We start from the raw sequence: 23,542 nt of genomic DNA, 5'->3' as shown, positions 1-23,542 counted from the left end.
ATCATGACGGCTACAATAGCCACTCCAAAATGGTGACGGCTGCTTCCATCTTCTTTTCTTCCCTCCTTGTTTTCTGTAAAACAGAATCAGAGCTGAAGGTCAGAATCCATTTCTCTTCACCTGCTGCTCTCAGACCAGCTGCTTTCTGCAGCAGCTTTACAAACACAAACATCTGGGCTGACAGGTTCACTGCAGAACCAGAACCACATCTGGCCTTAAAGGGATATTCCCCCCTATTTTAGCCATAGAGACTCTGGAGACATTTTACCTTTAAGAAGATTCACTGATTGAACATTAAACCACTTTATGCAGCTTCCTTCTTTCACTGGAACATAGAAACCATGAAAACTCACCAGTAGGAGGCGCCACATCCAGGAAGACGACCCCGATGGGGTCAGAGGTCAAAGTGCGTCTCTTCCTGCCGGTTGCTTCTCTCTGGACACCTCGACACTCGTATGTTCCCGTGTCGTTGGTCGTCACGTTGCTCAGAAGCAAAGACACGTCTCCGTCCTCCATCCGTCTGTCCTGCAGCTCCACCCGCTTCCTAAAAGATGGATGCTGGTTCTCTGGGTCCAGCTGCTGGTCTCTGAACAGGAGGACATATTCTGGTTCCAGGTCCAGTCGGGTCCACTTCACAACCACAGCAGGTTTGTTGTTGGGGAGTCGGCATGGCAGAGAGACGGTCTGTCCAGGAACAGCTGAGATCTGAACTACAGGACAGAGAAACAGAGCAGAAAGGTCAGAGGTCAGAGTGAACCGGTCCACTTCCAGCAGCAGCAGAGACCAAGGAGAGACACTGGACTCTGACCTGGACTGGATCTGGACCTTAAAACAAGAACTGTTGTTAGAATCAGAAATAATCTGCTTCAAATGATCGAACCAGGATTCTTGTCATTTTCTGGTAAATATTTAGTTTTTCAAGCTTTGATCCAATATTTTATGATTTTAATCATCATAATGAATGAACACATGGAGAGTTAAACTGTTTGAGTTTCTACTTCCTGTCCTGCTGACACTTTTATTTTACTCATGATGAGAACAGAAACATCAGGATTTACATTCAGTAACTTTCACTGCACATTTTTCACATAACAGGAACATTTCTGACTAAAGTCCAGTTCTTTACATGATGGTACCAGAATTTAACGACTAATTTGCAACAATTAAATGTGATACAGATTGAACCTTTATGCAGTAAAAAGAAAAAGATAAAAAGTTTGAAGTGAAATCTGTAAAAGTAAATGTTTAACTGGACTTATAATGATTCTCTCTTATCTAGAGGTGAAATATTGTTCATTTATAGATTAATTTGCCATCAGATCTTTGGGAGATAAATGGATAAAACATGTAATTCAAGCCCCATTCCAATGACATTAGGACAAAAAGAAGAACAAAATCAGAACAGCATTATTTCCAAATATTTTCAACCTTCAACTGATTTCACTACAAAGACAAGATATGTAATTTTCAAATGCATAAATTTTGTTTTTGCAAATATTCACTGATCTGAACTGGATTCCTGCAGCTCATTCCTAAGATATTTACCACTCAGTTACATAGAAAAACTTTACTTCCCGTTTGTTGAAGTTCTTTGGGTGGAGATATTTTCCATTCTTGCTCTATGAACAACTTTAGTTGATAACTGTCTGATGTTTCCATTATTGTATTTTGCTCTTCAAACATGTGCAGGTCTGACTTGCAGACAAGCCAGTCCAAGTCCTGGGTTGTTCTACGAGGAAGTTATGGTGTTGTAACACGACCACAATGCAGCTTAGGATGCAGAACTGCCTAAGTGGTTGAATGTCAGCAATATTCAGTCCTGCTTTACAGCCTTACTGTTTACTTAGAGAGATTTATCCAGATTCCTTTTGACAATATTAAGGACTGCAGATGATAGAATCCCTAAATTCCTTGCAAATTCACATGGAGAAACGTTTTCCCTAAATTATGAGAATATTTGTTCAAGCAGCTCTTCACAAAGTTACGGACCTCGCCCCACCTTAAATGTTAATATTGACTATTTGGGGGATCGTGACACGAACAAATATTTTCTCATCATTCCTAAACTTTCCCGTCTTTTCTTGTGCCTGATTTAACTTTTTTGGATCGTGTTGCAGGAATCAAATTCAAAATGAGATTATTTTCAAAAACACAGCAAAGTTTATCTGTCTGAACATCAAATGTCTTCTCTTTGTTGTGTATTACAGGTTTAAAAAGATTACAGAATCATATTTTTATTTTATTTTTGACTTATGCCATATCCAAATTTGAATTGGGGCTATACTCTTAACACAAAATGGCCCAATAAACATATTTTCTTTATAAATCTCATGCAGCTGTCATGATGCGTTTGGCAGTCAGATTCTGGGTAAAGTGAAGAAATGAGTTTAATGATGTCCCAAATGGACACAAAGTCATGAACCACAGGAGAGCAAAGAAACACGACCAAAAACTCAAACAATAACCTGACAAAGACGAGGCAGAGAGCAGGAGACACAGATGAGGTTAAAGACAGGAGGGATTAATCAGATCAGGGGCCTGACATGACAACACAGAGACTAAATAAACCAATAAACACACAAAAACAATATCATCATAGCAGCTACTGATCAGTCTGCATAGCCACTAAACTGTCTACATGTCCAAATCTCTATTGCTATCAATCAGTTTTAGGTTAACTTACTTTATTTACTAATAAAGTAAGATATATGATTTACTTGCAAATCAAATAACAAATCATATCCATGGACACACACACTTTCAAAAGTAAAAAAAATAAATACAAATTTACATGTAACGGTGCTCAAGGCTCCGTCATTTTCTAAACAAAGTAGGAAAATCTAATCAACATAATCACTTTCACTGTAACTCTTATGCCTTTCGAGACTCAATTCTGACTTGTGTTTTCTTACCCGACCTTTTTTTTCCCTCTTTTCCTTTTGACAGAACGACCCTTTTACCCATCCGGCTTCAGGTCAATCATCCATTTATTCTCTTCTAATAAACCTCACATAAAACTTATAACGGGTAAACTTCATTTCTGCTATTATTATTTTCAGCGCTACGTTAAAAAACTCGACTCTGTTTTTAAATTGACAACTTTTAACTCCTAAACAAACATGATAACTTCAGGAATATTATTTCATTCAACCAGAATTTCATTCAGTATTTTTAGTTTCATTCAATAAATTAACGTTTAATTCCATACATTCTTAGCAATAACAATATACCTGAAGCAAATGGAGACTAACCTGTATCTGTTAATGCAGATCCCAATATCAGGCAAAGAACCGCAACAATCAAGGCAGCGATCATGATGACAAATGTCTTTCAGATGGAGGATTAAAACCTGAGCCGCGGTGCAGAGCGATTTAAAGCCAGATAACTTCCTCGTCGATAAACCCGCCTTACCACACACGGATCATCACACCTTCCTCTGGACACCGTGTCGTATTTCAACACCATACAGTCGTTTAACAGTAGGGGGCGCCATCACAACAGTAGCAACAGATTCACCAGACATTAAATCCACAGCGTCATGACTTTCTTTTACTAACGAACAAATATGTCACTTTTTTTAGGCGACTTTACTACATTGTATATCGATGTGTGAATTAGAGAAACGTTGTAATAAGATATAATTTACCAACATAATTTTATTCCTTATTTCCTCCTGGAACAGACCAAGCTGATTAAATTGTTTTTTTCTTTTATAAAAAATACATGAAATATAGAACCTGAAGGTAAAAATCAACACAGTCGCTAATAGTTATTTAAAACGCCTGATGTGTTCATTAAATTTGTTACAGAGGAAAAACAGAGAACTCACCTCGATTTGAGCTGAAGCTTCTGAGGCAGAAACACAAACAGGTTTCTGTTCCTACTGCTTAAAGCCACACCTCACATTGCTATTGCAGGATGTTTAGTGCAGAAAAACGGCTCATTCAGTTCATGCTGAACGTGTCTCACTGTGGGTATGATAAACAATGTTTCCTAACTACAAAAGCTGCACATCTTTACAGTTTTTCCTGATAGTTTTCATGCAGTTAACAACTCAAACTCAACATTTTACCACACAAACTCATATAATGGCCAAAGTTTGCTAAAGGCACCAACTGCACCAAATCATTTAAACAAATATTTCCTCCAAAAAGAAAAGTTTACAACCAGGAGAGTGAAATCTTCTAATTAATCATTAAACTACAGAAACATTTTCATTGCTTGACAGTGAAGACTGGACGTTTTCTAGTTGTAGCAAACTGGACAGAGAATTAAGCCATAAAAGTTCATTAAGGAGCAGAGGGTAGAAACAGCATTCATACATTCAGGCCCTTCTGATGATCTTAGTGTCCTTTAACTTCAGGATTGAAACATAGAAAAAAAAATCACAATTCATTTGACTTTTTATTTAATTCTTAATTAGTTAGCATTTTTGATCCAACAAGTCAGAATTTACAGTTTGATTTAGTGATTATATTTGTATAAAAGAAAACAATCCCCATCATTTCTGTACTTCAGGGAAAAGCAATTTAACAATTTAACAAAACTCACATTCATCAGAAACAACCAGACAGACCTTCACAGTCTGGTGTCACTGAGGCTTTGAGGAAACTGTAACATGACTGTTTCCTCCCTCTCTCTGGTAGCTCTCTTCAAACATGACGGTTCACGTTGGCTGTAACATCCACTCACTAAAACAAGCAAAGATTTTATCTCTCAAAAGTAAAATTTCCTGTCAACAGCTTCTATGGCAAACACTGAGACCACCAGCAGTTTATGGAGTAACGTGAAAAGGGGCAAGAAAAACAGCAAATTTCTCCTTTCTTGTTAAAGCTTAGGTAAATGACCTTTAATTTCCTAATGTGAGAGATTCTGCACTACATGCATAAAAAAGATTAAATACTAAATTTAATAATAGTAATAATCCCTCCTCTCATCCACCAGTACAGAAAATGGATGTTTCATACACAGGGAGAAAGGAGGCAAAAAAATTCAGAAATTTTTATTCTTGATCCCTTGAAAATTTCACCAATGAGATAAATAAATATAGATTATAGATCAGATGTAAAAAGTCTGATCTGTGGATTGCTGCATGAAGGGAATCTGACCTGCTGACCTTAGTCCTCTGAGGACAGCATGTGTTATACTCAAGAGGTGTGCTCCTGCTGCTCAGAGGAAAACCATGCAGGAATTTAAAAACAGGACATGGATTTTAAAATGAATTTTGAAATGTCTCAGCAGCCTGTGGAGAGAAGATAAAACATATCCATGGACACACACACTTTCAAAAGTAAAAAAATAAATAAAAATGTAAATGTAACGGTGCTCAAGGCTCCACATGTCATTTTCTAAACAAAGTAGACACAAAATCTAATTAACATAATCACTTTCACTGTAACTCTTACGCCTTTCGAGGTTGAATTCTGACATGTTTTCTTACCCGACCTTTTTTTTCCCTTTTGACAGAACGACCCTTTTACCCATTTCAAGTCTGCCATAATCATCCATTCATTCTTTTCTAATAAATCTCATTAAAAACTCTTAAAGGGTGAACTTCATTTCTGCCGTTACTATTTTCCGCGCTACGTGAACTTTATGGAAAAACCCAACTCTGTTTCTGAAATAGACAACACCTGAACAAACATGATAACTTCAGGAATATTATTTCATTCAATAAATTAACGTTTAATTACATGCATTCTTAGCAATAACAATATATCTGAAGCAAATGGAGACTAACCTGTATCTGTTAATGCAGATCCCAATATCAGGCAAAGAACCGCAACAATCAAGGCAGCGATCATGATGACAAATGTCTTTCAGATGGAGGATTAAAACCTGAGCCGCGGTTCAGTTTGATTTAAAGCCAGAGGTGCAGAGCGTGGCTTTAAACCACACCGATAAGCTCCGCCTTACCGTCTCACTTTCTTGAGATAGTGTCGTATTTCAACACTATACAGTCTTTTAACAGTAGGGGGCGCCATCACAACAGCGGCAACAGGTTCAAATCCACAGCGTCATGACTTTTCTTTTCTAACGAACAATGACCTGATATGTGACTAAAAGTGTCTTTGCGCAGTTTAGGTGACTTTACTACATTGTATATCGATGTATGAATTAGAAAAAAACTTTATAACAAAATATAATTTACCAACATAATTTTATTTCTTATTTCCTTAATGTCCTGGAACAGATCAGGTTGATTATAGAGACAGATTTTTTTTTTCTATCGAAAAATACATGAAATGTTGAACCTGAAGGTAAAAGACAACACAGTCGCTAATAGTTATTTATAAAGCCTGATGTATTCATTAAATGTTACAAGAGGAAAAGCAGAGAACTCACCTCGATTTGAGCTGAAGAAACAAACACTGCTTAAAGCCACACCCTACATTACTATAGGAGGATGTTTGCTGCTGAAAAACGGCTCATAAACCTGAAAGCAGCTCATGCAGGTGTGTTAAACATCATTTCCTAACTAGAAAAGCTGTACATCTTTACAGTTTTCATGCAGTTATCAACTCAAACTCAACATTTTTATAACATTTTACCACACAAACTCATATAATGGCCAAAGTTTGCTAAAGGCACCAACTGCACCAAATCATTTAAAATATGAAACAAAAGCAAATATTTCCTCCAAAAAGAAAAGTTTACAACCAGGAGAGTGAAATCTTCTCATTAAACTACAGAAACATTATTATTGCTTGACAATGAAGACAGGACGTTTGCGTCTTATGTAGCAAAGAGACAACTTTTAAACCATAAAAGTTCATTATTTCTAGATAAAGGAGCAGAGTGCAGAAACAGACACTTTATATCCAAGCCCTTCTGATGATCTTAGTGTCCTTTAACTTCTGAATAGAAAAAAAAAACATAATTCATTTGACTTTTTATTTAATTCTTTATCAGTTAGTATTCCTGATCCAGTAAGTTACATGTTACAAAAATGTATGTCTCTCACACAGAGTGAGAGACATAGAGCCTCATACCAGAGGAGGCTTATAGGTATTATAGGTAAGAAAGGTTATAGGTAATAACCTTTAATTTTCCAATAAGAGAGGAGGCTCAGCCTCCTCATACCAGAGGAGGCGAGTATAAGAATATGAGAATAAGAGAGTTAATGCTCCTGCATTCCTGCTCCTCTGATCAGGAATGCAGGAGCAATGCAGGAATGCATTGATCAGGAATTGATCAATGCATTGATCATTCCTGATCAGAGAACACTTCACTTTACACTGTTCACTTCCTCATTCAGAATGAATGGGATAAATTTTGCAAGTTTTTTGTTCACTTCCTCATTCAGATTTTCACATGTGACACAGTTGGGGAAACATCATCATCTCACTCATGTTCTCACATGAATCCTGACATTTCAGGATTCATTTTAAAATCCTCGCCTTTTTTTAAAATTCCTGCATGGTCTTCTTCTGAACATGCAGGAATGCTCAGAGGAGCAGGAATGCTCAGAGGAGCAGGAATGCTCAGAGTAGCAGGAATGCTCAGAGGAGCAGGAATGCTCAGAGGAGCAGGAATGCTCAGAGTAGCAGGAATGCTCAGAGGAGCAGGAATGCTCCTGCTCTGAGGAATGCATTAATCAAGATGGAGACAAAAAGAAAAGTGTATCTAAACAGCTTCAATTATAATTTTAAACATGTTTTATGCTGACTAGATGAAACTTAATGGAAGCTCTAAAATTAGCACAATTGACTTTAAATCAATCTGACATGAAAGTCTGTAAGGTGATGATCAGACTGAACTCTGAACTGAATGTGATGCTAAAGCCTCTTCACTGGAGTCTGTCACTTTTACTACATGCAGGTAAATGTGAACCCGGTAATGTTCAGATAATATTTTCATTGGGTCGAAGTTCCAATAATCTATATCTGGATGAACTAAAGAACTGTTTAGTTCATCATTAAGTCATCTTGGTGTGTCGGCATTTGTATTTCAGCAAGAACAGTTGACTTTACTGATGGCCACAACAACATAAATATGCAGGAACATTAGAGACTCTGCAAGGCTGAATGACTGAAACCACTGAGCGGTACAGCGCTCACCACTGAGCTCTGAACTGAAGCTCAGAGCGGTACACTGAGCGCTGTACCGCTCTGTGGTTTCAGTGAGCTACAGCGCTGAGTGGTGAGCGCTGTAGCTCACTGAAACCACTGAGCCGCTGTAGCTCACTGAAACCACTGAGCGTTGGTTCAAAACCAGGATGTTGATGTTTCTGCCCTGTTATTGTCATCAGGAGTAGAACAAGACCTCAAGATCTACTGATCCATAAGGTAATGGAAACTAATTAGGAAATAAATCAAAGAACTTCAACAATAAACTCTAAACCTGAAACTTGGAGCCAGTTATATTGTTAACATCTGAATGAGAATAGTTAGTGGTTTTATTCACAGGTGGAGCCACAAGACCGGTCGATCTACGTTCCCACCCTCATCTATGGTCATGAGCTTTGGGTCATGACCGAAAGAACGAGATCACGGGTACAAGCGGCCGAAATGGGTTTCCTCCGCAGGGTGGCTGGGCTCTCCCTTAGAGATAGGGTGAGAAGCTCGGTCATCCGGGAGGGACTCAGAGTAGAGCCGCTGCTCCTCCACGTCGAGAGGAGCCAGTTGAGGCTCGGGCATCTGGTCAGGATGCCTCCAGGACGCCTCCCTGGTGAGGTGTTCCGGGCACGTCCCACCGGGAGGAGGCCTCTGGGAAGACCCAGGACACGCTGGAGGCCTTGGGATTCCCCCGGAGGAGCTGGAAGAAGTGGCTGGGGAGAGGGAAGTCTGGGCCTCCCTTCTGAAGCTGCTGCCCCCGCGACCCGATCCCGGATAAGCGGAAGAAAATGGATGGATGGATGGATGGATGGATGGATGGATGGATGGATGGATGGATGGATGGATGGATGGATGGATGGATGGATGGATGGATGGATGGATGGATGGATGGATGGATGGATGGATGGATGGATGGATGGATAATTTATTTACATTTTAACACCAGAAACAGAAAATGAATCAGATTAAAAAAAACTCTGAGCTGTTAAAGCTTTAATATCTGGATGGTTCTGATCCACAGAACCTTTTGGAGCTGAAAACAGAAAACGACTCTGTCAGCTTTTCAGTCATTAATTTACACATTTTGATATCAAATCTTTTCTAAAAAAATATTCAGTTCTTTCTTCAATTCACATTATTTTACTTCAATAAATTTGTTTCCACAGAACTTTTTAAAGTTGATTCAAAACAAGAGGGAATGAATCTGTTGCTTTTTTTCAGAAAGATTCATTCAGTCGTTCAATTAAAATATTTTACATATCAAAACATTAATAAAATTCATTCATTTATTTAAAAAAAAACTGTTATTGTAAACATTTCACCAGCTGGTTTTTACTAAAATTTATTAAACTTGTGTAAAACATCCATTAATCTGGACTGAACTGGACAAAGTCATTAGAACTGAACCGAATGAATCCTGGAACAAAATCCTCTGGACTGATGAGACCAAAGTCCAGAAGTTTGATCTCAGTAAACAGAGAAAACATGGAGGAGCCATGTAATAGAAAATGTTAGGAGCTGCTCCTGACCCTCTTCTACTTTAGTTTATCATTAGGTTAGTGAAGCTGCCCTCACATTGACCTCTGCTAACAGCAGGAGCTACTTGATCCTGGAGACCATCTAGTGTTGCTTCCCCAACATAAAACTTATCTGCCCTCTTTAGCATCAGACAACAACCTTCTTTCCATAACAGACAAATGACCAGACCATCTGTGTTCCCTGGTCCATCACAATCAGGGATTCACACCTATTGTCCAATCAAGTCTCTCTTCTCTGACCAGAGCCTATAACAGGAAGCCAGATCCACTGTTGGTCAGACAGACTGACAGACTCCTTGACTCTGTGTTTCTGTTCTCACCTTGCAAGGTTTTAATACATTTATTTTTTCTTCTCATCCAGACTCTTGTTAAAGTCATTTCTTCCATGACAGCCATGTTGGAGCAGCTCAGCTACATCAGCTCTGATTGGTTCTGGTTTTGGTTTCCCTCTGGGTTTGTCATTGGAGGATCTTTCTTCTTACATTTTTTTACTTTAGCACAGTTGTAGTGTTGTGTAACTATGACAACAATGTATTGTTTTTAGAACTGGGACATTTAAAACGACCTTTACTTGTATAGTTCTGCTCAAATATAATCAAACAGAAAATTAAATTGAATTAAATATTTGTTGCTTTTTATCAGCAGCTTCCTGAGATGTTTTGGGTTTTCTGGGATCTTAGTTCTGATTATTTCTGTCTGGTTTCTGTTTTAATTTACTTCAGTCATTTTCTAGTTTATGTTCATTCTTTGTGTTCAGTAGTTCATTATTAGACTGATTTTTCTAGTTTCCTTGTTTGTGTTCTCTCCTCTTTCTCTCTACAGAGGAGAAGCAAAAGCTGATGAGGTGGAGTAGCAGAGACTGATGATGTCATCCAGTGTTTCAGTGAAGTTTTTTCTCTGATATTTGATCTGTTTTCTTGACATGCAGCCATGATTTGGTCAAACAGCAACAGTCTTCAGTCAGAGGCATCTTTAGATTCAGCACAACACAGACTGCTACTGGAGTTCCTTCCTGCCCACAGGATCATCATCCACATCAACACTTTGAACGAAGAGTCTGGAAAAGTTTGACCATCACAGCTGCTGCTACTGCTGCTGCTGTCAGTCCCAGAAAAACATGGAGGCCGATCCTTCCATGACCTTTTGGTTCTGGATCCAAGGTCGTTCTCTGGGTTGGAGAGACATCAGCAGCTGCTGGAAAGACAAGAGAGGTTTGAATATTAGAGAAACCATCAGAAGAATAAAGTCTAATAGGAAACAATTAAACATGAAACCATGAAACCATATAAACACAGAAATGTTTGGTTCTGTTTTAACCTGGATGAACCGGGTCAGTTCTCCTCACAAACTCACAGAAACATGAAGACTTTTAATCTTTCTCCGACTCTCTGGATGAAACCAGTTAGGACTTCTTTTTATCCATTTATTAATTTCTTTTTATGCCCATTTCTCACTGTTTACGCTGTTTTAGTTTTTAATGACGTAAAGCCCCCTGGAGAGGTGCGGGTACTGCATCGTTTCTGTTTCATTTCACTTTTGCTGCATTTAGACTTTATAAAGTTCAGAAGTTACAACATGAACTCACCAGTAACGTTGAGTCGACATCTTCCAGAGTTGAATCCATCTTCAGTTTTCACGTCACACAGATACAGACCAGAGTCTTCAGTCCTCAGTCTGGACACATGGAGTCTGATTCGTCCTTCTCTGAGGACGACTTTGTCAATCTGGACTCGTCCTGAAAACTGATCATCCTGAGAATCTGGAATCTCAACACCTTCATGGACCTGATAGAGAACCAGTCCTCTAGGTGGAGCTAGAAATTCACAGAGGATAAACATGGAGGACAGAGAGGAGTCGGGTCTGCAGGTGAAGGTCCACTCCAGAGTGATGCTGTGGTTCTCCTCGGCCTCATAGCTGCTCTGGGTCACATTCACTACAAATGTTGCTGCTGAGGAGACAGAGAGGGAAAGAGAGGAGCAGACACACTGAGAACTGGAACATGGGATTCTTTCAGCTCCATCTAGAGAGCTTTCTGTCACAAAGACAAGATGGAGACTGACCACAGAGACATGAGCTGAGGATGAGGAGCAGCAGGGAGACCATCTTCATCCTGAGTGAGCAAGAGGAGGAGGAGAGGCAGCAGAACATCACTAACAATACAAGGAACAAAGTCTGACATTTAGATTCATAGAAACTCCTCAACTTTCTATTTTTGTGATAATGATTGTTTTCCAGAAACCCGTTAAGCTCAGTGTCAGGGACAGTAGGTCAGTCCACCATGTTTTTGTGTTACAAAATGTTAAAAGTTACAAAAATTCTGCATAAGCAGGCATCATAATTATGGAAATAAAGTGAGACTAACAGGCAGGTTCAGGGACGACCCAACTGGTCTACACCTCGTCCACCTCAATGGGTCGACTGTAAATTTAATTTAATCATCTTTACTGTCACAATTACTGGTGTATAAAATCATGTTTATACATCAGCCTGATGGTTGAGGGGAAGTAAAGTCTGGTGACCCACCAGCTTATAATATAGTGGGGAAAAGGTGGCAAATCATGTAAAAATTAAAAGTGCATTACTGCCACCTTGTGGCCATAAATAAATACAGCAGCAGCTTCAACTTCCTCTGATTTCAGAGCAGAAACTTCTTTATTTTTATGGAGATTAATTTAATCTGTCAGGATTAACCTGAAGGAGTTTGTGATTTTATTCTTTCTCTATTAATGACAAAGTTACAAATTAAAGATTAATTCACTGTGATCTCTTCTTTAATTGAAAAACATTTATTTAAGGTTAAATTATTTATTTCAATTTATCAAAAAAAAATTCCAGCAATAAAATAAAACAAACCTCTTAATGAATTAAAATGTCTCATATTTCAGCTGTTGAGTCAAATGGAAACATCAGATTAATTAAAATACTCAGAAGGCAAAAGAAAAGTTCTGTGTTTAGTTATTCCATTATTATTGCAGCATTAATTATGTTAATTTGTGCATAATCTTTAATGTGTTTATTTATTATTCGTTACATAAAAGAGATTAAACATTTTCAAAAGTTAAACCAATTTCAGATAAAAAGCAGATATTGATCATCTAAAACTCTCTGTATTCAGACCCATAACTGGACTTTCATCACAGAGGAGACAAAACGGTTTATTCAGTAAAACCTGAATTAAATTAATGAATCGGTTCATTAAACAAATTCATTAAGACTCATTAACATAAATGGTTTACTGTTTATCTTTATTTTAGTGTTTCAGTTTCTGTTATATGGAGGTTTATGTGTCACAAAATAATATTTATTAAATCAGCTCAGATCAGACTGTTGCTTTGAGTTTAACTTGGTGAAGATGAATATCGATCTGCTTCATCAAGTTTATTTCAGATGAAATATCTGAAAAATTATTTTCATTAATATTTTCATTTTCAAGTTTGTACTCATCTCTTGTTATTTCATTAAACAACCTCCATATAATATCACCAGTTAATCTGAAACCTTGTGAACTAGGAGGGCGGAGCAACATGTCCCGCCTACTAAAGAAAACCAACCAATCACTTTGCTCTGCTTCCGCGCGCACTGGTTCTGCTCAGTTGGAGGCAGGATATAAACTAAAACTCTACACCTGCATCAAAATCTCTACCACTGAATGATTAAAAACTGTATTTTTTAGTTCATCATCACTATGAATTAAAATCTTCAGACTCTGAAACTAAACGGAAAACTGCAGAAAGGAGAAGTTGGATCTTCATCAGAAGTCTTCATCACCTCAGTCCACTGATCAGTTTGAGGAAGAAAAGAAAACAAGTAGATCTCAGATCAGGTTGCTGTAACTAATATTCTGACCTCTATGCTGCATTTAAAAGCAAAGTGTTTGCTGGTTTTATCAGAGCTGGAATCACTTTTTGCTGAAGAAACTCGACTGTTTTTCTGCAGAGTTATCGCTGCTTCTCAACAACAAACTTCACACAGAAAAACCAGAGAACAAAAAAATACATATATCAGACTTACCGAGAAGCTCTGAGACATGAATCCATCCATCTGCTGCAGTCCGTGTGTGAGAGAGAAACTGTTTATTAGTGATGGGTCCGGCAACGCGATGTGTCGGCGCATGTGTCAAAGACCAAAACCCGTGTGGGTATTGGTTTCCTCAAGTCACGTGACCGATACACGCTAAACCAGGGGTGGGCAATCCTGGTCCTGGATGGCCGGTGTCCTGCAACTCCCTGGTCCAACACACTTGAATCCAACAGCTGAATCTCCTCCTAGCGGTCAGGTTCTCCAGAAAGACCTCATTATTTGACTCAGGTGTGTTGAAGTAGAGACACACCTAAAAGTTGCAGGAGACCCTCGAGGCCTGGAGTTGCCCACCCCTGCGCTAAACTGTGTCTATAAGGAAGCCAATCTGTCAATCTGTCAAAAGCATTTGCCAGCGACAACTATGGAGCAGCCTCAAATAAAAGGTTTCCGCAGCGTGGGATCATTTTGATGCTTTATTGGAGAATACATTTGTTTTCATTTTTGTTGTTTCATCTGGTTCTTGTCAGTTTCTATCTATCTGAATCCAAATTTAGCTGAATTTGACTCTCAGTTTACTTTCATATTATGTACTTGGCTTTCAACTCCAGCGGGATCTAGTTTTAAATTGTATGTTTTTGTTTTTAAACTGTAAGTTTTTATTTTAATTTTTTTTTATTATGTTGTGTTTTAATGTACAGCACTTTGTATCAGCTGTGGTTGTTTTAAAGTGCTTTATAAATAAAGTTGGTTTGGTTTGGTTTCTGCAGGTTAAGTGTCACATATGTTTGACTAAACTATTTAAATAAATCCACCTTTTCAATGTTGAGGCATTATGAGGCCAGGCATGAGAATGAAGTCCCAGATACACCTAGATAAACTCAGATATGCAGCCATTCTGCAAATTACTCAGTTGCTTTTTATAAATTACTTCATATATAGTGATACCTCGCTATAACGGTTCATCTTTCACGGTATCGCTGCTTCGCAGATTTTTTTTGTGCAGTTTTTTTTCATCACACTGAGACCAGAAACAGAAAACGAAGTAAATTAAATGATTTACGGTAAGTAACAAAACCTCTCAGTTGTTAGATAGGAAACAGGTAAACTTTGAGAAAACAAGAAGCGCTTCAAGGGTGTGAATATTTTTTCGTGGTGCTTCACATAAAAACTTATTCAAAAGCATTAGATAGAGCACAGCTGACAGAATAATATTTAAGTGTCTAGTTTTATCAACATTTAGTCCAAAAGGTAAGTGAACATTGAGGAACATATTTTAAGGCAGACTCATTAATCACTGTTCCAGCTGAGACTAACAGTGGAAGTGAACCAAGGTCTCATAAGTGAACTACATTTAACATTTTACATTTTTTTTCAAATAAACTCAAGTCTTAATGTTGAGGTTTCAAACCTTTCACTGAATTCAGCTACATGCATTTGATCTAAACACCTTAAGGCATTTGCAAAATGAGACATTTTGGTTTGAGAAATCAGATTTAGATCAGGGGGAACTGAAGGAAATCTGCAGTGACTGTGTGTGACCAGACGGTGGCGCTCTAAGACCACTGACCTGCTGATCAGTGAGACTGTAACTAACCTTTGACCTCCATCACTATACATCTTGAAACTATTTTCCTTTATTTTTAGCTTCACAAAACAATATAACAAAAATATCCACCAGGGGGCGGTCTAGTGCGGTAAACCTTGCTGGTCCGGCTTCATTTAAAAAGGCAGCAGCACAAACATAATGTTTCTGCCTTTACAACCAGGAGATCTTAATTCTTTGTTGTCTTTTTATTTCCTGAAGAGCATGATTAAAGTAAAAAAAAGATAATAATTAATAATTACATATTAATAATTAATAATTAAATAAATAAATAAATAAATAAATAAATAAATTAATTAATTAAAACAAGAAACAATCTTATTGTAGTGGTATAGAAATGCACCTAATTCCACACAGGTGGTTGTCAGGTGAGAAGTTCCGGTTGTTAAGGTGGGTGTGGTAGGCTATATAAGGAGCTGCGGCGTTCATTCAGGATGTGTCGTCTTTGCTCTTCCACTGTGTGGCTTGCGTCCTGTGGACTCTGGCAGCGGAAAGTAACAAAATCTCTGGCTGGTGCGTGCTACACTGAGATCCTGGTGGTAAAGCGCCACTGCGCTGCGCTCCTTCTCTTCCTCCTTCTGCGAGTGTGTGTGTGTGTGTGTTTGGATCGGCAGGTCCCCCCACAGTCGGACCATTGCTGCTCTGTTCTGCTCCGATCTACTCTGCTTTGCTCTGTTTGCGTTCGTTTCCCGGATCTGTTAGTCGGCGTTCGTTTTCCCGGACTTCCATCTCAGTCGTTTTTAAAGTTGGACTGCGGCGGTATTATCCGCCTCCATCGAAGCGGTGTTTGGGGTGTGGCATCGGCGCACCCATTTCACCCCCCGTTGTGGCATGACAAGCGGGCCACGCATGGTCCTGATGTTTTAACTTGTATTGGCTATTGTTAATTTCTATTCCTTTACTTATTTTGCTTACGGCCCTTTTTGTCTTTTATTTAGTTGGGCTGATATTGCTTTTTTTTCTAATTAGGTTTAAGATTGTTATCTTGGTTAACCGTTTTTCTTTTGTTGTTTTGCAGTTGCTGAGGTCCGGTGGCGGTGTTGGTGTGGTGACGGTGTCTTCCCCTTCTGCGTGCTGTGATTCTTGAGTTTGGGTTGTCTCACTGCGTCTGGTGTGTCAAAGGGTTTTTTTGGGGTTTGCTGTGTTTGGTGGATACCGTCCCTATAGCGCCCCCTCTGGCCGGTAACTTCAGCTACTGCACTTTGATTTTCTTTGTTTTCCTTTGTGTCCCATTCGTAAAAAGAAACTGGTTTTAAAAAGAGCTTAATAAATGGTTGTTTTATAAATTTGAAACTGTCTCAGATATGCTAAATTTATGCATAACTGAACCTGTGTGCCTTATACCAAAAGAAATATTCTCTGGGTGAAATTCCCAGGGTGGCGTTGTTGTGCAACCTATTAAAACTAAAAGTTCACCAAATCTGAGTTTCGCCACATTTTCTAACTTCTACTTTCAGGAATTGAGTCTCCAACCTGCAGATGAAACACTCTGCCTGTTTTGCAAGGCACCACATTTCCCCTTTCTGTCTGCAAAATGAGCTGTTTTTCCCAGTACCATTAATGAGTAAAAAAGTTTGTTACTTCAACTGACAAAAAAAAAGTCATTTGAAGAGACAAACTTAACATTTATAAGATGAGCACACTTTTCACTTTGTTTTCTTTTCACATTGTTTTTAAATGTAGCTACTCTGCATGTTAGCAGAGTAGCTGCTAACATGCAGCTACTCTGCATGTTAGCAGAGTAGCTGCTAACATGCAGCTACTCTGCATGTTAGCAGAGTAGCTGCACATTTGGACCTCAGAGACTCTGAGGTCCAAAATGTCAAATGTCACTTGACAAAAGGGAGAAGTGATTTGTCACTTCTTCTTTGATTGAAAAAGGAAATCAGACAAAAAGTCCAGAATCTTAGAATGTCTGTCATCACTGTAGCTTATGTTTGTTTACTCAGCAGCTTCATCAAGTTGTTTTTTTCAGTGAATTTTCAGAATGTCTGATTCATTTTCTACATTTTGACAATAAAAACTGAGTTTTGGAGCTTTTCTGTTTCTCTGAATAGATTCCCTTGATATAAAATCATAAAATAATCATCAGCTCCACATCATTTATTATAAACAGTCTGAATTCAGAACATAAAGGTTTTCATTTAGATCCTAAAACTTAGAAACTATAAACTATTATTTTCTTCACATCCAGATCGTCCCAGTCTCAGTCAGAGAGACTGAACTGGAGGAACTGGGATGATTAATTAAACTAAATGAACCAACAGAGTTTAAATATCAAAGTGATTCCATCCAGATTCTGGGACAAAGAGACTCTGAGGTCCAGCTGTTCTAGAAATGTTACTGAAACTCTTTTCCTCTCCAAACTGACTCTGGTTCTGAATGTGGTTCCAGTAGAGCTTAGAGGAGGAATCAGACCAGAACCTGATTCTATCAGACTGTTGGACTTTAGATGACAGGAGAACAGATCCGTCTTTCCTCCCTTCAGTCTCTCCTCTGTCAGGATTTCATACCAGTTTGGTTTCATGTTATTGTTGATCTGCTGTCACTAAAACCAGCTGGTTTAATGTCAGGATTCAATCTTCACATCACAACTAATCAGAGAAAGTTTTTATTTTGTCATTGAAGATGTTGGATGAACTCAGTCCAGATAATATTCACCCAGACAAACAACAGGGATCTGATGGGACTTGAAGCATTTTAATAATCAGCAGTTTGGAGGAAATCAGACCAAACTACTGTTTCTAAGTTTTATGATCTAAAATGTTTTAGTTGTAAAAGAAAGAAGAGAGACCAGATTGAAAGAAAAAGATCCTTGATTTTGTTATGAATCCAGACCGTTGATAATAAATTATGTGACACTGATGATTTTTCTGCTCTGATTTTCCATAAACTGAATCTGTTTAGTGAAAAAGTCTGTTGGGTTTAGAAGATAAATGAAATATGAACGTCATGTTTTGGTTTTATAACTTAAGTATGCAATGCCAACATATTTAAACATGTTATCTGATTGTCAATGTTTTATGTTTCATGTTCAGGCTTATTTTTGTAAATATGTGAAGTTAGTCTATAAATATCAGAGGTTTTTAACAGAAGTTTAGTCGTCCTCTGGCTCATCATTTCTCTGTGTACAGACTCCTAGTTCTCCATTTAAACAGACGTGTTGCAGCAACCTGCTGCCAGCTGCCATGACAGACGTCAGATAAACTGCAAAGTGGCAGTATAATCATAAACACAAATATCATTTTTTATTCCTTCTTAACGCCTTAACAGGAAAGTTAATGTTAAAAAGTTTAAAAAGTTTTTAGTCTCAATTGTCAATTCTGTTTCTAGATCTCCACACAGTAAATTAAGAATGACTCAAAGAAATAAAAATGACACAAAATAACTTTTCACTCAAAATTCTTCATTTTAATAAAATGTTGACTTGGTTGAATATTTGGTTCTCAAAGTAACCAATGTGTTGTGAGTTCATTTCTCAACTAGCACAGACCTTAACTGTTATGATATTCTTTACAGTTTCATTTCCCAAAATGGGCTGCATATAGCAGCTTCCCTTTGCAAGCAGCATATTTGTGATGCTTATAAATATGCAAATATGATGGTTGGTGTGGTTGTTCATACACAGAGGACAAACGCACACTGTGTGTGGAAACATGACTTCAGGGTGGAGGAGGGTGTTTCTGTGCAGACTAATCTTATCTGCATTGCATCTGAAGGGCTGAAAGAGGAAGAGAACAATACAGCTCTTCCTGACTTAAAGTTACTGAAACAAGAAAAAGAGGGAAGCAAGCTTTTTAGCTTTCACAACTAAACATGAATCCATTTAACCCATTTCATCTTCTCTCCACAGGCTGTTCATATATTTTAGGATCATTTTAAAATCCTCGTCTTGTTTTTAACTTCCTGCTTGGTTTTCCTCTGAGCTGCTCCACCTTTATACTCCATCCTGTCCTCTAAGGTCAGCAGGTCAGATTCTCCTCATGCAGGAATCCACCAAACCTTTTACATCTGATCAATAATCTATAGTCATTTATGTGAAGTTTTCAAGAAAATAAGATGTCTCATTTCTGTGTCCTGGGTTCCTCTGTATGAAACATCCATCCATTTTCTGTACTGGTGGATGAGAGGAGGGATTGTTATTATTATTAAATGAAGTATTTAATCTTTTTTTATGTATCTACTTTAGTGTAGAATCTGTCATATTAGGAAATTATAGGTTGTTACCTATAAGCTTTAAATAGAATAGAGAACATAATTGTTTTTCTTGCCTCTTTTACCGTTGCTCCCTGAACTGTTGGTAGTTTCAGTCCTGAACTGTCTGAGTCACACCCGTCGCTGAAGCTGCTGACAGGAAATTTTAGTTTGAGAGATAAAATCTTTTTTTTCTTCAGTGAGTGGATCAGGTTACAGTCAGCATGAATGGTCGTGTTGAAGAGAACATAAATAAAGCCGGTCCTGTCATGTTTACAGGTTCCTCAGGCATCAGGTTGGAATGTCAAAACCTGACTGTTATTCCTCACACTGCAATTACTCTGAAATAAATCCATATTATTTTAGAAGTGTGATGAACTAACAGTCAGGTTGGAAATGCTGCCTGGTATTCCTCACACTGAGGTTGTGAAGGTTTGGGTTTGTTGTTTCAGTGTGTAAAACCTCCAGTGTGAAATAAGAAGCTATTCTTTCAAAGACAAACTAACTAACATTTTTTACTGCTCATGTGTGAAGCTGGGATTTTAACTGAACTTTATTAATTCTCATTTATTTTTATTTGTATTTAGCTTTATTTTATCTTATCATTTTTAATTTCTACTATAGAATTATTTTAGATTTGATCAACAATAAAATATCATTGGTTTTATCTCTTATTTGTCTGAACGGTAAATGAAGAATTCCAGATTTCTTAATGTTTTTTGTCTGTCAGCTTTATTTATTACAGATCAACAAATTTCTCTGTCATTAAGTTGTTTTCTTTTAGTTGTTTTATTTTAAATACATATTGTTTTAAGACTCTTGAGGTAACTCCATAGACACATCACTGCTAATGTGATGGAAAGTTTGACTGGAGATGGATCTTGTGGCGCGACTCTGAAAGAAGGCCGATTCATTTGGCTCCCAAGTGGCTCTTTGTTTATTATCATGAGATGAAAGAATCTGAAGACTGTTTAATTTCATTGTTCTCGGAGTAATTCAGTAAGTTGTTCTGTTTGCTTTTTTCTTGAAGTATTGAAATGATGGGGATTGTTTTCTTTTTTACAAATATAATTATTAAATCAAATGTTAATTTATTAAGAATTAAATGAAAATGATTTTAGTCAAAATAATTATTTTTGCCATTTCCATGCGGAAATTAAAAAACATCATCAGAAGGGTTTGGATGTTTGTTTCTGCACTCTGCCTCCTTTATCTAGAAATAATGAACTTTTATGGTTTGATTCTTTGTCCAGTTTTCTGTTTGCTACACATTAAACTCCCAGCCTTCACTGACAAGCCATAATTTTTTTTCTGTTAATTAATGATTAAATGAAAGATTTCACTCTTCTGATTGTAAACTTTTCTTCGTTCAGCATGAGCTGCTTTCAGGTTTATGATCGTTTTGCTTCTTCTCTGGTTTTCACCATCCTCTGCAATGATAATGTGAGGTGCGGCTTTAAGCTGAAACTGAAATCTGATTTTGTTTCTGTGTCAAAAGCTTCAGCTCAGAGCGAGGTGAGTTCTCTGTTTTTCCTCTGTAATATTTAAATAATACATCAGGCGTTATATTAATTATCACAAGTTGTAATTTGTTGGTTTTTACATTCAGACGTTCAGAATTAAAGTTTCATGTATTTTTCGCGAGAAGGAAAAAAGATCAGTCTCTAATCAGCTTGATCTGTTCTAGGAGGAAATAAGGAATAAAATTATGTTGGTAAACTATATGTTAATTACAGATTCACAGTAAAAACAACTAAATTGTGCAAAAACTTTTCCGGTCACATATCAGGTCATTGCTCATTTGTAAAGGAAAGTCATGACGCTGTGGATTGAATGTCTCTGGTGAGTCTGTTGCTGCTGTTGTAATGGCGCCCCCTACTGTTGACTGTATGGTGATGAAATCTAAAAGTGGGCTGATCCAAGGCGTTTTAGATGAGTCCGGGTTTTTTTTTTTTGCCACTTTAGGCTATAAATGCCCATCAATCTGATCTGTGGCTCAGTTTTTAATCCTCCACCTGTCAGACGTTTCTCTTCATGGCCGCTTTCTTGTTTTTCACGTTTCCTTTCTTTGCTTTGGGATTTTCTGCATTGACAGATCCAGGTTAGTCTCTATTACTGTTTGCTTCAGATATATTGTTATTGCTAAGAATGTGTGGAATTAAACTTTGATTTATTGAATGAAACTAAATATACTAAATGAAAATCTAGTTAAATTAAATTAATGTTATTCTTCAGGTGTTAAGTTGTATATTTAAAAAACAGTCGGTTATTTTCTTTGCTAAGTTAACACAAATAGTGTTAACTTTTTGTTAACACTAAAATAGTAACAGAATAGTTGCATTGACCGGTTAAAATCTCCTTTTCTTTTTTAAGAGGTTTGTTAGAAGAGAATTAATTGAATGATTGAGTCAGACGTGAAAACAGATGTGTAATAAGGTTGTGTTATGAAAATAGATTAAAACATTGTGAGATTTCAACATGTACAGTGAAAGTGATTACTTTGATCAGATTTTAAAGTTTTTATCCTTTTGTGTCCTACTTTGTTTTGAATATGACCTGCAGACTTGAGCACCATTACCTGTCGAGGGTTTTTTGATTTTTTTTCTTGCTTTTTAAAGTTTATGGTTTTGTTTGATTTATACCTCTGCAAATCAAATCAGTTATCAAAGGAAGCTGTACATGAAGCAAACATGAGAAATAACTTCACCTAAAGAGCTTCTACAATAAACTCACTGATAATTTGAAGTAAAGCCGTTTACCACTGAGTCAGTATGTAACTGAGTAGTAAACATCTTTAAAAGTCAAAGTTACTGAATGTAAATCCTGATGTTTCTGTTCTCATCATGAGGAAAATCAAACCATCAGCAGGACAGGAAGTAGAAACTCAAACAGTTTAACTCGACATGTGTTTGTGTTCATTGAAAAATGATGATTAAAATTATTAAATCATAAAATATTGGATCAAAGCTTGAAAAACTAAATATTTACCAGAAAATGACAAGAATCCTGGTTCGATCATTTGAAGCAGATTGTTCCTGATTCTAACAACAGTTCTTGTTTTAAGGTCCAGATCCAGTCCAGGTCAGAGTCCAGTGTCTCTCCTTGGTCTCTGCTGCTGCTGGAAGTGGACCGGTTCACTCTGACCTCTGACCTTTCTGCTGTGTTTCTCTGTAGTTCATAAAAACATCTCAGCTGTTCCTGGACAGACCGTCTCTCTGCCATGCCGACTCCCCAACAACAAACCTGCTGTGTATGTGAAGTGGACCCGACCGGACCTGGAACCAGAATATGTCCTCCTGTTCAGAGACCAGCAGCCGGACCCAGAGAACCAGCATCCATCTTTTAGGAAGCGGGTGGAGCTGCAGGACAGACGGATGGAGGACGGAGACGTGTCTTTGCTTCTGAGCAACGTGACGACCAACGACACGGGAACATACGAGTGTCGAGGTTTCCAGAGAGAAGCAACCGGCAGGAAGAGACGCACTTTGACCTCTGACCCCATCGGGGTCGTCTTCCTGGATGTGGCGCCTCCTACTGGTGAGTTTTCATGGTTTCTATGTTCCAGTGAAAGAAGGAAGCTGCATAAAGTGGTTTAATGTTCAATCAGTGAATCTTCTTAAAGGTAAAATGTCTCCAGAGTCTCTGTGGCTAATCTAAGGGGGAATATCCCTTTAAGGCCAGATGTGGTTCTGGTTCTGCAGTGAACCTGTCAGCCCAGATGTTTGTGTTTCTAAAGCTGCTGCAGAAAGCAGCTGGTCTGAGAGCAGCAGGTGAAGAGAAATGGATTCTGACCTTCAGCTCTGATTCTGTTTGACAGAAAACAAGGAGGGAAGAAAAGAAGATGGAGGCAGAAACAAACATGTTGGACTGATTGTTGGAGCCGTTCTGGTGGTTTCAGTGGTTATTGGTTTGATTGTCAGAAAAAGGTTCTGGATCTAAAGCAGAAGAAGGAGGAAGCAGATCCAGAACCAGATCAGCTCCAGTTGACCTGAGATTGATTTCTGCAGCAGCTACAGCTCAAAAAGGAATATACACACACACACACGCACGCACGCACGCACACACACACACACATATTTTTTACAGTTTCTGTATTTCTTTCCTCCATCCATTTTCTTTACACCCTTGTC

At 37.9% G+C, this 23,542-nt stretch overlaps 3 protein-coding genes across 5 annotated transcripts; 1 reads left to right on the top strand and 2 right to left on the bottom strand.

Moving 5' to 3' along the window:
* Positions 1–2: 2 nt before the first annotated feature.
* On the bottom strand, positions 3–3,465 carry LOC145548909 (uncharacterized; the record flags this gene model as incomplete). Its single annotated transcript, XM_081599997.1, has 3 exons — positions 3,412–3,465; positions 354–825; positions 3–73 (listed from the first exon to the last, which is right to left on the bottom strand). Coding segments are annotated over exons 1-3 (597 nt in total), but the record flags the coding sequence as incomplete, so codon positions are not given.
* A 6,303-nt stretch (positions 3,466–9,768) lies between these two features.
* LOC145548809 (uncharacterized) lies at positions 9,769–13,653 on the bottom strand. Of its 3 annotated transcripts, none has more exons than XM_081599803.1 (4): positions 13,607–13,653; positions 11,656–11,705; positions 11,181–11,540; positions 9,769–10,789 (listed from the first exon to the last, which is right to left on the bottom strand). In XM_081599803.1, the coding sequence occupies exons 1-4, from the start codon at positions 13,630–13,632 to the stop codon at positions 10,632–10,634; spliced, it is 594 nt and encodes a 197-aa protein (XP_081455929.1). In that variant the 5' UTR covers positions 13,633–13,653; the 3' UTR covers positions 9,769–10,631. The 3 variants fall into 3 exon arrangements, with proteins under 3 accessions (XP_081455929.1, XP_081455927.1, XP_081455928.1); XM_081599801.1 differs by having other exon boundaries at positions 9,770–10,789; positions 11,181–11,543; XM_081599802.1 differs by having other exon boundaries at positions 9,770–10,786; positions 11,181–11,543.
* A 7,726-nt stretch (positions 13,654–21,379) lies between these two features.
* Positions 21,380–23,484, top strand: LOC145548746 (myelin-oligodendrocyte glycoprotein-like). Its single transcript, XM_081599678.1, has 3 exons — positions 21,380–21,513; positions 22,587–22,949; positions 23,230–23,484. The coding sequence occupies exons 1-3, from the start codon at positions 21,447–21,449 to the stop codon at positions 23,349–23,351; spliced, it is 552 nt and encodes a 183-aa protein (XP_081455804.1). The 5' UTR covers positions 21,380–21,446; the 3' UTR covers positions 23,352–23,484.
* The last annotated feature ends 58 nt before the right edge of the window (positions 23,485–23,542 follow it).

The sequence above is a fragment of the Poecilia reticulata genome, chromosome 18, assembly GCF_904066995.2.
Source record: "Poecilia reticulata chromosome 18, P_reticulata-male-v2, whole genome shotgun sequence".
In the NCBI taxonomy this organism is placed as follows: Eukaryota; Metazoa; Chordata; class Actinopteri; order Cyprinodontiformes; family Poeciliidae; genus Poecilia; species Poecilia reticulata.
Note: the sequence above shows the minus strand (reverse complement) of the source record. Positions and strands in the feature narration are given on the sequence as shown.

What these genes read in the sequence shown, in the direction of transcription:
- LOC145548746 (XM_081599678.1), top strand. Translation starts at nt 21,447, where the DNA reads ATGGCCGCTTTCTTGTTTTTCACGTTTCCTTTCTTTGCTTTGGGATTT. An exon ending in TTCTGCATTGACAGATCCAG is followed by an intron (nt 21,514 to 22,586) that starts GTTAGTCTCTAT and finishes GTTTCTCTGTAG; the next exon opens with TTCATAAAAACATCTCAGCT. An exon ending in GGATGTGGCGCCTCCTACTG is followed by an intron (nt 22,950 to 23,229) that starts GTGAGTTTTCAT and finishes TCTGTTTGACAG; the next exon opens with AAAACAAGGAGGGAAGAAAA.
- LOC145548809 (XM_081599801.1), bottom strand. Translation starts at nt 13,632, where the DNA reads ATGGATTCATGTCTCAGAGCTTCTCG. An exon ending in TCATGTCTCAGAGCTTCTCG is followed by an intron (nt 11,706 to 13,606) that starts GTAAGTCTGATA and finishes TTGCTCACTCAG; the next exon opens with GATGAAGATGGTCTCCCTGC. An exon ending in ATGTCGACTCAACGTTACTG is followed by an intron (nt 10,790 to 11,180) that starts GTGAGTTCATGT and finishes TTGTCTTTCCAG; the next exon opens with CAGCTGCTGATGTCTCTCCA.